Source organism: Salvia hispanica, chromosome 1, assembly GCF_029641045.1.
Source record: "Salvia hispanica isolate PSC_SH4W2 chromosome 1, Shi_PSC_v1, whole genome shotgun sequence".
Lineage (NCBI taxonomy): Eukaryota > Viridiplantae > Streptophyta > Magnoliopsida > Lamiales > Lamiaceae > Salvia > Salvia hispanica.
The window spans coordinates 64547799-64561315 of record NC_142692.1 but is presented as its reverse complement, the minus strand read 5'-3'; the positions used below and the strand labels follow the sequence as shown (position 1 = coordinate 64561315).

At 32.6% G+C, this 13517-nt stretch overlaps 1 protein-coding gene across 1 annotated transcript; it reads left to right on the top strand.

Annotated features, from left to right (window-relative positions):
• The first annotated feature begins 6847 nt into the window (after positions 1-6847).
• On the top strand, positions 6848-10763 carry LOC125219651 (transcription factor bHLH157-like). Its single transcript, XM_048121682.2, has 10 exons — positions 6848-7406; positions 7886-7975; positions 8059-8167; positions 8256-8297; positions 8392-8451; positions 8533-9546; positions 9619-9720; positions 9825-9962; positions 10047-10181; positions 10268-10763. The coding sequence occupies exons 1-10, from the start codon at positions 7324-7326 to the stop codon at positions 10454-10456; spliced, it is 1962 nt and encodes a 653-aa protein (XP_047977639.1). The 5' UTR covers positions 6848-7323; the 3' UTR covers positions 10457-10763.
• The last annotated feature ends 2754 nt before the right edge of the window (positions 10764-13517 follow it).

The window sequence follows — 13517 nt, the reverse complement described above, 5'->3', positions numbered from 1 at the left end:
TTATTGTTAAGTTTTGCATTTTCACATATAAAAATGCAATCCGTCTATATATAAAATGCAATTTAAACAGTCAATATCTAAAATGCAAAACTTAACAATAAAAAATGCAATCTGCATATAACAAAAATGCAATCTGCCGAAATTCATTTATAGCTTCTACAAATGCGTATTGCATTTTTCTGTGTACAATATTGCATTTTTCGTGCCATGTGGCAGCACGTGGTTGGATGTACGTTGTAACTTTAAAATTAGTTGTTATACTAGTACACCCCTATATATATATATATATATATATATATATATATATATATATATATATATATAGGGGTGCGTTAGAATGATAATCATATTTATGGTGATAACCTAATAACCTATTATTTTATGGGTCAAAAATATCATTTTTACTAAAAATGATTTTATACTATAAAATGATACTTTTAATCCATAAAATGATATTCTGTTCTATAAAATGATATATTTCGTCGATAGAATAATAGGTTATCACCATAAATATGAGTTATCATATGATCACATTATCATATGATCACATCCTATATATAGCAATATTGCTTGATAATTGTTGTCCATTACACACAGCCAGTGATGTAGTTCAAACTAATAACGCCGAAAAAAGTCACAGTTTCGTTCTTTCGACATCCAAGCTCGAGAAACATGTTTTACATGTGACTTTAATTAGCTAGTGAGATATATTGCCAAACTTTTGGACGCATGACAAAACGAACAAATTTATAAAGTTCAGTATTTTCAAAATATATTAAAAATTAAGATCATAAATTAGAAGAATGAGGTTGTATTTATTCCCCATAATGTTATCTTCTTGCATGTAATTAATTTGCTTTTTCGCGCTTAATTTCTTCATGTACAAGTAGTGTTCCTTTCTCGAAAAAAAATGCAACGAAAGTGCATGAGTGATTTACTCGTTTAAAATCAGTTAATGATATTGGGAGTATTATAGTATTAGTAACTAAAAAAAGAAAAGAATAATGAAAATGGGTAGAATGATCCATTAAAACCCCACCAAATTCAGAGACGACAGTAATAACAGTAAGCATTGCTGTCAAAAGTATTCTCACCACCCAAGGCCAAGGGGGGCCACTGCCCAATGTGCATCGTGCTCCACCGCCGCCGGAATATTCCCCCATTTCTTCACTTGCTTTTTCAAAACAAATTTGTATCCTATGGGGCTCATTTTATCTTTTCAGCCTAGTTTAATTCATGTCGTCTTTCTATAATGTTCGTGTTGACAAGGTTATGTTTTTCTTCGGATACAAATAGGTGTTTTTGTTGTCCAATCAGTGGTGGATCTAGAATATTATTTTGGTCAAGAAATAATCAATATAGAATGGTACTCCCTCCGTCCCACAAAAAATGTCACACTTGTGGGACGACACGGGATTTTAGAAGGTTTTGTTTTGTGTGTTAAATGAAGAGGAAAAATATAATTATAATATTTATGTGAGAGAATATTTTTTCCAAAAAAGGAAATGTGACATATTTTGTAAGACAAACTAAAAAGGAAAGTGTGACATCTTTTGTGGGACAGAGGATATGAGTTAACGAACTAGGAGAATGAGATTTCTCTTTTATATCAATTTGGGGTAAATTTGTACTTTTATAAATCAAACTTTAAAAATCTCAAAAATGACTTCATGTGACGTTTTGTTTATTATTCGAAACAAATTTCTGCAGACCAAGCGGTGATTATATCGTTTCCTGCAACTAGACCCTAAGAGCATCCATAATACAGATAGGCCAGCCACTCTCTCTCCCTACCACATCAGCAGTATTAAAATTACACTTGCCACATCAGATTTAGGCCAGCCATAGGCCAGCCGCAATAAAAATAATTCCAAAAAATGCCACATTTACAGAATTAAAATTACGATTAAATTACGGAATTAATTGCACGAGACATATACGGGAAAATTAATTCATTTCATTAAAAAAAAAGTACAAAGATTAAAAAAAAATACATGATTTGGATTTTAAAAAAAAGGGCTTCCACACGAGCCCGGCCACTCCCTACTCCTCGTCGCCGCCGCCGTCCTCGCCGTTGCCGCCGCCGCTGCCACCCGGGGTATCTGAGCCCACGTCGGAACCCCCCACCAATGCCTTCGATGCATTCAAATCCACTTGCATGTTCTCGAGCATCGTGTGGAGAAACATCTTCTCTTTGGTGTCAGTCGCGGTCTTCCAGTCTTGGAAGACCTGGTACATCCGTTCCTCCGTTTTTGCGCGCGATAATAACATGTACGCGCGTGGGGGTGCGTATACATAGGTTTTCAAAAAAAAACGAAAATAGGCGCTGGCCGATCGGAACGCCACAATTGCGGCCAGCGCATCGGCCAGCGCCACTGAATCGGCTAGCCCAGGCTGATTTTCTAGCCGATTCGCCGCTGGCCGATCGCAATGGTTCGGCTAGCCGATCGGCCAGTGCCGCGAATCGGCTAGCCGGTCGGCTGGCCGGCACTGTGGATGCTGTAAGAAAAAAATTAGGTCTATCATTGTGATTTAGAGCGACTACATCTATAGATTATACTTACGTTTCATAAAAATTGCATGAATTTAAGAATTTTTAGGCTCCAAATTAAGGTTGGTTTTACTCAAGAACATGCGCACCAAAATTTCTCTGTCATTATCTAATAAAAACAGAATTTAACTATTATTCGTATATGAGTATTTTACTATTATTTTCTAAGATATTGTTACCACATAAACATATTATACTATATGCACTATTAAGATATCATTAAAAATTTTAAATATATAATCTTACAAATATATTTATTAATGTAAATAATTACATATTTTATGATAAATGTAAAATATAAACTATTAAAAATATAATATTATCAAAAAAATAAAATTACAAAAATAGTAAAACTGACGTAGTAAAACTTTAATTCTAATAAAATAAATTAAAAAATTATGATATGTATGAAATAAGATGTATTATGAATATAAAATGTAAACAAAATAAAAAAGTCTTAATTGAGAATTGAATAAAAAATCTCAAATTTTAAGGATTAACAAAATTTACATTAGCCATTAGGAATTTAGGATACTCCCCTTAATAACATGGATTGAATAACAATATATTTCTACAAATGAAAGGGTAATTAAGCTTTTCGGGCGGGCGGGTCAACCACCCCCTTAGAGCCATTATGCTTTGATTATAAAAAATAAAACGAAACCCTGTACTCCTTTTGTCCGATCGAAGATGACGCACTTTCCTTTTTGGAGTGCCCACACCCAAAATGATTTATTATTAAGAGTAAAAATTTCTTTATCTCTATTTTATTACATCTCTCTTAAACTCTTATTTTATTCTTTCCACCTGACACTCAAAATAAAATTTCATATCGTCCAAGGAAGGATCATCTTCTTTAGGACGGAGGGCACGTAATCTTTAATAATGGATATCCATCAAATTAAATTCCTGAAATAGAAAGAAGATATCTCTTTTAATGATAGTTATTGAAGATAATAATTTTTAATAATCCGAAGAATCGAAAGATCACAAAAACATTTATTTAGCAATTGTATTATATTTTATTATAAATAAAAGATTGTCATAATTTATCTGGTCTATCAGCGGTCAATAATACTCCACTTAGTTTGTATATTTCCTTTTCTAGTTGTCATAATTGATGAAATGGACATTTGCCATAATATTTTGGCCTCAACTAAAAATTAAAAGATCGTTTGCTATAACTGTTGAAAGGGACATAATAGCGTTGGTGCACAGATGTTGTGAATTTGCTGTAAAATTTACCAAAAACATTTATAAATTTCATCATTCACCCCTTCTTTTCATAACCATTCAAATTCTTGAAGTCAACCTTAAATTCACAACTATGAATATGAGAACTTTAACACAATATTAAAAGAATACAAAAAAAGTTATTTTATAATAAAAATTACTCCTGTATATATTAAATCACTAAACTATTCTTAAAACAACATTAGAATATTATAGGCCGGGTTAATCAAAATCTGTATGAATACAACACTTTCATCATAATGATAATATCAAATTACATATATTTATTTAAATTAAATATAAATAATAATAATATAATAAGGAAATCAACTTTTGAAAATAAAATTCCATTTATATGGTATAGATTTAGAAACTTTAGGGGTTTTTTCATATATGCTTAAAATATTTAACATAATGTAGTGTCAATGTAATCTATCAACTAGGTATCTATCACAATAAATGATAATGCTAAATCACTTGGTTCAAAATAAAATACTTTTATAACTAAAAATTAAAGCTAAAATAACGACATCTTTCACTATCGTGTGGAATCGCAACGAATTATAAGTAAAGTTTTTCGTAACAAGGGTATTATTGTCTAAAATATATTCGGTCATTTGAGTAACCAAATTTTATGAATGACACTATACATATAACATATTAACATCTATATTACTGTTAACATTGTGATAAAAAATCGTATTGACTTTATGAAGAAAAAAAACATATCATATGTAGTCATTTTCAATTCATATAATTTATGAATGATCGAAATCACAGAATGGAAGACATTATACATGCATGATGCATGCGAAGAAAAAAATATTAGCATTTTGATGAGAAATTATCTTAATTGTAATTTATTTACACTTGGTAAATTTATACTATCCATTAGATCTTCAATAGTACAGTATTAATTTAACTACATCCGTTCTACCTCAAAGTGATTAGTTATTTTCTAGTACAATATTTAAGAAATGATATTTTTGTTGAGTTATGTATTTAAAAATTAAGTAAAATTATTTAATACTATGCACTAAAATTTAATTAGTACTAGTTATTATTACAATGGTATTGGTAGCCATCCATAATTGTAAAACTAATGTATATTATAGTAGTACACTATATTATAGTTCCTTTTTTAAAAATATAAATTTTAGAAACGACACAGGTAATTTTAATGCAACATTAGTAAAGTAAGAGAGAGAAAGAGAAATAATGGGTAAAGTAAGAAAGGAAAAGAGAAAAAAAAAATAGTGGAATTAGTGTTAATTAGTGGATTGTGAGATTTTTTTTTAAAAATAAAAGGTTTCTATTTTTAAGAATTAAATTAAAAAGAAAAGAATTTTCATATTTAGAAAACAGATGGATGGAGCAGTTTTTTTTTTTTTTTTTTTAAATTTATCATATACCCCATTAAACTGCAGTGAACTACTACTATTGTAGTAAGATTAATATCTCGTGCCATTTTCTTGTGCTGAAGACTTGCAATTTCCATGATGTTATAAGAGACTACTGGCATGCTTTATATATTTATCCACCACCCCATATTTTAATTGGCACTTTAACTTTTTTATATTTTAGCTCTAACACGCACTTGTAATATATTCAGCCCATTTCGGCTTAGTATAATTTACCATTTAAAAGTAAGAAAAACTACTTCTTATTAATAAAAAATGGAGTAGAATATTACAACAATTTAAATCTAAAAATTACAATTTAAAATGCTTCATAATTTAAACTTACAATTATAAAGAGAAAGTAAAATGTGAAAATAGATTCTCTCTCCGCCCACCAAGTGTTATTCTCATTTGACATGGTGCGAGTCTAAGAAATGTGAAGAAATTAGTGTCAAAAAATTAATGGAATCTAATATTACTTTTATATATTAATTTTATAATAGAATATGGGTATAATAATTAGTAGAAAGTGGAGTCTATGTATCAAAAATGAAAAAAAAAAAAAAAAAAGACAAAGTGGTATATATTTTACAGACGGACCAAAAAATAACAAATAAAGACAACATTTGATGAAAAGAGGGATTATATAATATGTATATTTATAGAAAAAATTTGGCTATTACAATAAATAAAAAAAATTATAAAGGCAACTTTCGGTGGCTGGTGTGACTGTTGAAAATTTGCAATGTGCAATGCAGCCACGCCAAGGGCAAACCGTCTGGGACTGCTACATTGCGTCGCAGATACTCTAAAACATATTGTGAATCATTTATTTTAATTTCTTTACTATACTATGATATTACTACTCCAAATATTCTCCCACCTACCTCAAGTACTAGGAGCCTGGGATATCTCTCATCATTATATCTTATCTCAGCTCCCCGTAAAAAACAGATACTACATTCGTCCATCAAAATTTATCTCACTTTGATCCGATATGAATTTTAAAAAATGTAATAGAAAGTGAGTTGAAAAAGTTAGTGGATTATGAGTCCTACTTTTATATATTAATTTTATAATAAAATGTGAATAGGAATGAGTTGGTGGAATATGGAGTCCACTACTAAAAATGGTAAAAAGTGAAATGAGACAAACTTTATGGGACGGATCAAATTGAAAAATGGGACAATCTTTGTGGGAGTAGTATAAAAAATGAAAATTACATCAAAAATAAAATTCTCTTCTTTTCTAAAAATAAAAACTTTTTAAACTACACATATTTTAATATAAATTTGATAAAATAAGAAAGATAAAAAGAAAAGTGCAAATTTTTAAAATAATTGGAAAGTTTTGAATTCTTGCAGAAGGTAGTTTCTATTCTTAGGGGATACATCACACAAAATTTGCAAAATGGATCCATTCCCATCTAAAGATCTTCCAAAAACATATTCTCCGCATTAAAGACAGATATAAAGAATCCATAAATGCATTTACATAAATGAGGAAATCTTTGTTCCCTTGAAAAATAATATTTTATCTGATTTTGCTTTTTTCTTGATATTTTCTCATCCTCCCAAGTCCCTACCCAACCCAACCCAACACACACACATATATATATGAATATATATCTATAGGCCTTTGTATTAAAAGTTTTTAGCAAATCTGCAATTGCTGTTTTTATGTTTTTTTTTGCTCTAATTATGATGGCCTCTTTTTAAGCTTTAGACATTTGGTTCAGAGCTTGTGACAGACATCCAGCCTTCATCTTCCTACTACTATTCCACTTGCTGTTTCTCTACTCTTCAAAAACCACCACTTTCACTCACAACCATTCATTCTTTGCTCTAAAACTCAGTGTTTGTGTTTGCTTTTTCTACCCTAATCTGAACCCCCAGCCAAAACCACTTTCACTTCCACCAAAGCCTGCTTTATCATTTTCACCTGTGCAGGCTGTGCTTTTATCAATCATCCCTTGAAAAAGACTGCATTTTGTTTATGTTTCTTGATTGTGCTGTGATCTCAGCTGCTGGGTTTTCGACACCATATATAAAAGAGAGATCTTTGGAGGTCCGCAACTGATTGACAGCGATTTACTTGGAGTTCTTGCATCTCCTTTCTTCGACAAAGTTTGATTCAATCATGAAGGAAACCCTCAAGAATCTTTGCTATAGTTTTGGATGGAGTTATGGAATTTTCTGGGGTTTTGATCAGACAAATTCATTGTAATCCCTCTATCTCTCTCTTTGCATGTGTTTCAGATGTTATAACATGATTTCCATTGGAATCAAAGTTGTGTTCAAAAAGATATTTTGGCTTCTCTAATTCAACTTTAAACTAAGTGTTTTCCGACTTTCAAGTTTATAACTTTATTTTACCATGAATTCTTTAAATGAAGCAAGTCTTTTCCTTTTTCTGTTTCTTGTCTAGAAAAGTAACTACCTTTACTGAATACTTACCTTTCTCCGCAAACAAAAAAATTGTCGAAATGGATACTGCTACTAGATTGATGATTAGCTGTATTCCACTATAATGTTTTTGGCTATACTTTCAATCACTACATAACATTGGTTGCATACTTGCTAAAGACATCCTAATTCTATCTTGATTTCAAGTTTTGAACTTCTAATTTTGTTCTCATTTCTTTTCATAAATTTTTTTGACTAATTTAGCAATTATTGGAACTTTTTTGTTCGTGATTTAGACTATTGACATTGAAAGATTGCTACTATGAAGAACAAGTGGAAACGCTGATTGATTCTATGCTTCTGCAAGCACATGTTGTGGGAGGAGGGTAAGCTATTTATGGATATTAATTATTTTAATCGCTCCATATATGTTTCTTGAATAGGAAAATAATGAAAAATCACTGTGCAGGATAATTGGCCAAACTGCAATTGGAAAAAACCATCTATGGTTGGATTCAGATGCTTTTCATGAAAGAAGAAATAGTGTAGTATCGTTTGATAGTCATGACAATTCCCAGGTATCTATTAATACTTTGAAAAGTTCTTATTTTATATTAGGTGTGAGTGTGACATCTCTTCTAACTTGAAGAATGCCTTTTTTGGCAGGATGATTCTGAGTTCTTTTGCCAATTCTCTACTGGGATAAAGGTGTGAGCTTTGGACAAATTAAAATGTTTTCAGTTTTTAAAGTTGGATATCATCATCTGCTCCAAATAGAAATTGATCCAATTTTGTGTTACAGACTATTGCTGTTATCTCAGTAGAACCGTGGGGAGTTGTGGAGCTTGGATCCACTCACAAGGTTAGTAGTGTCTCTATATGTGAAACGAAGTCTATTTCTGGATACTCTTTTAACCAATCTTTAATTTTTTTTTTGTTTCAGAATCCTGAGATGAAAAGTTTTGTAGAACAAGTGCAGCAAGTTTTCAGAGAAATGGATGGGATTGAGGGTGTAGGAAATGAGACTCAGTTAGATAGCCATTTCTTTGATTCTAGTAATATGCTGTTTGATTCATCGCTGTCGAGTGGCATTTTCCATTCTGAGAATTTGATGGGAGCAGATCTGCTCTTAGAGTCTGCCAATTTCCTTGATTTCTCTGATTATGGTGATTGTTCAACTCTGACCTCTTCTTGGCCTCATCCCACATCCTTGCCCGAGCCAATAGACGAAGAATCTTGCAAAGATTCAATCTCCAATGATCCTCTTATCCTCTCAAGAGATATGTCTAACACCCAAGATTCATCTATCATAACTCCAACTGAGAAACTCTCTGGCTTACTAACTCTGGAGGAGTACTTCGGCTTGTATTCTCCACATTCTAATGCATTAATGAAGGGGTCACGTTTGAGTGGAAAAACTTCAACTTCTGTACCTACCAATTCATTACAAAGTTCAGTGACTAATGCATTGAGATCAAGTGATGATGCTAAGTGTTCAATGGGAGTCGAAGGTGTTAGCAAAAACCCGGTGGTTTGGAGTGGATCTGATTGCATCTCCCAGAAAAATGTTGGGAGCAACTCCAACAGTTTGTTCTCCAAGTTAGGCCTTGACCAGCTTTTGGATACTAGCAGCCCTTGTTCGTTTGAGGATCAGTCTTCGTCTGCTGCTAAGAGAAGGAGAATTGGCAACTTCTCATGGAGCCAAAGCCAAGTTAAACATGTTGGGGAAATGAAATCATACAACCCTGAGGCAACGAATAGTCTAGTTAGTAAGGAGCTGCGTTCATGTGTAGATGATAGTTGTTCATTGGATGCTAGTACGTCTCGGAGGCATGAGGAACAGGTGAAAACCAAGAAAAAGAAAGCTAAACCGGGGAGCAAACCAAGGCCAAAAGATCGACAGATGATCCAAGACCGGCTTGGAGAGTTGAGGGAGCTCATTCCCAATGGAGAGAAGGTGAGGATTTATCTATCTATCTATCAATCTATCTGATAAACTTCTTGACATAGTTTGTTGTTGATATGACAGATGAGCATTGATCGTTTGTTGGAACGAACCATTAGACACTTGAACTTCATGCAGAGTCTCAGTGGATATGCTGAAAGTCTAAAACAAATTGCCAAGCCAAAGGTAAAAAAATATTCTTTAGTTATATGTGACACTGAACCTTGCATCATTGCTTTTTGACAAGCCCTTAGCATACTCATAGATATAAATTTCTATTGACATTACAGTGTAGGGAGGTCTGTCAAAATGAATCCATCAATGGTGGTGATAGTGGAGTGACATGGGCATATGAAGTTGGCAACGATGCTATGGTTTGTCCACTGAAAATAGAGGACCTTAGCACTCCCGGCCAGATGCTTATAGAGGTAATAAATTGATCTATAGCTGAAGATTGAAAAACTTAGTAAATCTTCATTAGAAGCTTAAGTAACTTTCAACTTTGTATGCAGATCCTCTGCGAAGAACAGGGCTTCTTCTTGGAGATTGTACAGATTATTCGAGGTTTTGGCTTGACCATCTTGAAGGGGGAGATGGAGGCTCTTGAGCAGAAGAAGATATGGGCTCATTTCATGGTGAAGGCTGAGGTAAAAACCTAAACAGTAGTGAAAAAGACAAGGCTTTTGCCATTTTCTTGATCTTTCTTGTTGCTGACACGAGTAGTTGTTTGCAGGGTGCACGTTTTGTTACACGTCATGAGATCTTTTCGTCGCTCATTCATCTCTTTCAGATGACGGGACAGGGTGCAGCCTACATGGACGAGGGGTATGGCAATGTTGGCATCTCGGCCTTCAACAGTTTTCAACCTTATGCTTCATTTCCCCTCAGCTTTGGTGATGCCCTTCAATGTGCTAACTTGTGACATGTCTCATTGAGAGATTAGTTTAGAGTTTGACGAGTAAAATTAATAGAAAGGTTTGTAGTCTTAGATGAAGTGAGAAATTGACTGTTGGAGTATATACAAATTGATACTATAGTGAATTTGTTTTCTTTCTAGGAGAGGTGTGTGTATGAAGGGGAATTTGTTAACAGAGAACAATGCTTAAGTTCTCCATATAAAGTTTCTGTTTTAGATCTTTCTTTGAGAGTAGGCTCATTCAATGAAGCTGACAAATTTAGTTCTTGTAATTTGTAGCCTAACTTCTCTGTTGTGAAGTTGCATTTCTGTATTTGTGTATAAATTAATCAATTAGCTGTGTGGCTTCATCTGATCAAGAGAAAATACCAGTGATGTTATCAATATTGCTTGGTAATTTGGGATCATGTATTTTGATTAATCTATCTTACCTTTTTGGTGTATTTTGAGTCTAAATGTTTAGAGTCTTAATGTTTTAAATGGGCGTGAATGAGTTGTGAATGAGCCCAAAGGCTCAAATTAAATCACATTGGGCTCAACAACAATTTTTTTGTTACAGTATTTAATTCCTTGAGCCCAAATTAATTCTCATTAAGATTCATGAAATCAAATGCATATTGCATACAAATGAAGAAACAAATGTAAGAATTTTATAATATAGGTGTTTGAGAAAAAATATAATCTTATATATTGATGCGAGAGTGATTTTTTTAAAAATAAATTTTTTTGTGAGACAAAAAAAAAGTGTAATATTTATTTGGGACAGTTTCCTGTTAAGTTTGGAACGCACTAACGCTTTATAAATTGAGTCTGTAGGTGATTAAATTTTACTACCAATATGTAATGCATTTAATGTTTGAGCCCATATATTATACTATCAATTATATTTTCTACTACCCAAAGAATGAGTCAATCTAAATTTGAAAGCAAAATCAATTTGATAATTGTTGTATTTGTATGTACGTAATTACTAAAAGCTTGGACATTTATGAAACAATAGATTATATATAGTAGTATATGGTATCAATGTATATCACATTGACGGAAGTCAGGTATCCCGTAACTCGTGAGCTGGCCCGAATAGCGCCAAATTTATATTAGGGCTGGAAATTTCTAACCCGATAAAATCAAAACCCAATTAGCCTTCATCCGATTAACCCGCAAACCGTTAGGGACAGGCCCGAAAACCCGATAAAATTTCTATCATTCTATTTTTTTTACTCCTAATTCGACACTTTATTGATGCACTATTTATTAGTGCTAAAAATACCTGCAAGTTTACATGGTAGATCTAGTATAACTAAAGATCAGTACCGGATATCGAACACAGAGAATAAGAGAGACACAAAGTATTTTTGGATTTGAATTTATAAACTAGACAAAAATATAAACAAATAAAAGAAAACAAAATAATACAAAATAGGCTAAAGAAGTAGAGTTTTAGGATCCAACTACTACGACCTAGTGATGATTAATCTCATAGAACCTTTACCTTTATGTGTCTCCAGGATTATTAGGAAAATCACGATTATCAAATAAGCCCTCTCTCGAGTGTACCTATCCAGTAGATTAGACTCTAACTATCAAAGTCTCATTCCAATGGAATAGATTCTAACTCTAAGTTCCTAAGACTCAAGCCCTCACAAAGGATCCCCTCTCTCGAGTGCAGATAAACCTATGTGTTGTACTCGTTCCTTTCACCACGTAAAACTAGCTATCTCTCGATTAATCTAGTTAAACGGACGTAGTTCTAAAGTTGGCCAAACAAAAGAACAATAAAAGCACAAGAACAAGCAAAACAATCTCAAGAACTAGGAAAAAGTTCAATTCAATAAATCAAAACATGTTCATAATAGTCTTCACCAAAAAATCTAAAAAGTATGTTTAACTACTCATAGACAAGTAGTAAAAACAATAATAAAAGCAATGGCGGATCCAGAAAATGAAATTCGTGGGGTCGAATATAGTAAAAAATATTTTTATTATTTTTCGACTCTGATGGTATCTACTTTTCTCGACTTTGATCCTTTTTGTTGCTTCCTCCTCCGTCGTCATCTTCATAAATCTTACCCCACTAAAGTAATCCTATCTACAAATACATGGATTAGAAATAGCACCTCGCTTTACGTAACATTTGTATTCTTTTTTTACTTCATTGTTAATGTGAAATCATAAACTTTATAAGAAGACTTTTGAATAAAGAGTAGTCTGTTGTCTTTCGTAACTAATTAAAATTTTATGAAATTATTAAACATAACCTTTAAATATAATGAAATCTAGTATTTTATTGTTTTTAATAAATGAGATACATATGTATAAATAATTATTAATCAATTATATGAAAAATAGTAGCAGTAATTAAATTTCGTGGTATTAGTTTGATTCTAGAGGCCATCACAGTTAATTAATTAGTAATAAAACGTTAATTAGAGTGAATTATTTGAATTATTAAAACTATTTTGTTAATTTTGAATACGTTAATTCACATTTAACAAAAGAGATAAAAGTGCCTTATTAACAAGTCTGGTCCCACAATGAGTATTTTCCTTTTCATCGTCTTCTTTCCCAATTCTCACCATTTCCCTCTTCTCACTCTGCAACTCAATTTTTAAAAATTCTTCTTCTCAAATTATTCAAATAACTCCTCAATGTCTATGAGTATCTCGTCTCACACACATATGACCACCAAGAATCGTGACTGCTCTATTTCCCGTTCCGGCGCACCGCGGGGTTGGCGGAGACTTCAAATGCCGGAACTAATGGAGTTCCCCATGCCTTCGTTGGCCGGCGGTGGGGTCGGCCGACCCCGCCCGACCCCACCTGGATCCGCCGCTGAATAAAAGTACGACATGAAAGAAATTGATAAAACCCAAGTTGAATCTTCAATCTTCAATTGCTTGGATAAGTAGAGCTTGTGTAGAAGGGGAAGGATTGGAGGCTCTAAGATGAGAATATGAATTAGGTTAAAATGTATTTATAGAATGGGAAAAAGTTTAGCTTTGATAATTTTCGTGCCCTACAATAAATGGGAGAGATTGAGCTTCACAATATAATGTGTCATCTTAGT

Coding starts and splice junctions, on each gene's coding strand:
- LOC125219651 (XM_048121682.2), top strand. CDS start 7,324: ATGAAGGAAACCCTCAAGAATCTTTGCTATAGTTTTGGATGGAGTTAT. Junction 8,298..8,391: donor AATTCTCTACTGGGATAAAG/GTGTGAGCTTTG, acceptor TTTGTGTTACAG/ACTATTGCTGTTATCTCAGT. Junction 8,452..8,532: donor AGCTTGGATCCACTCACAAG/GTTAGTAGTGTC, acceptor TTTTTGTTTCAG/AATCCTGAGATGAAAAGTTT.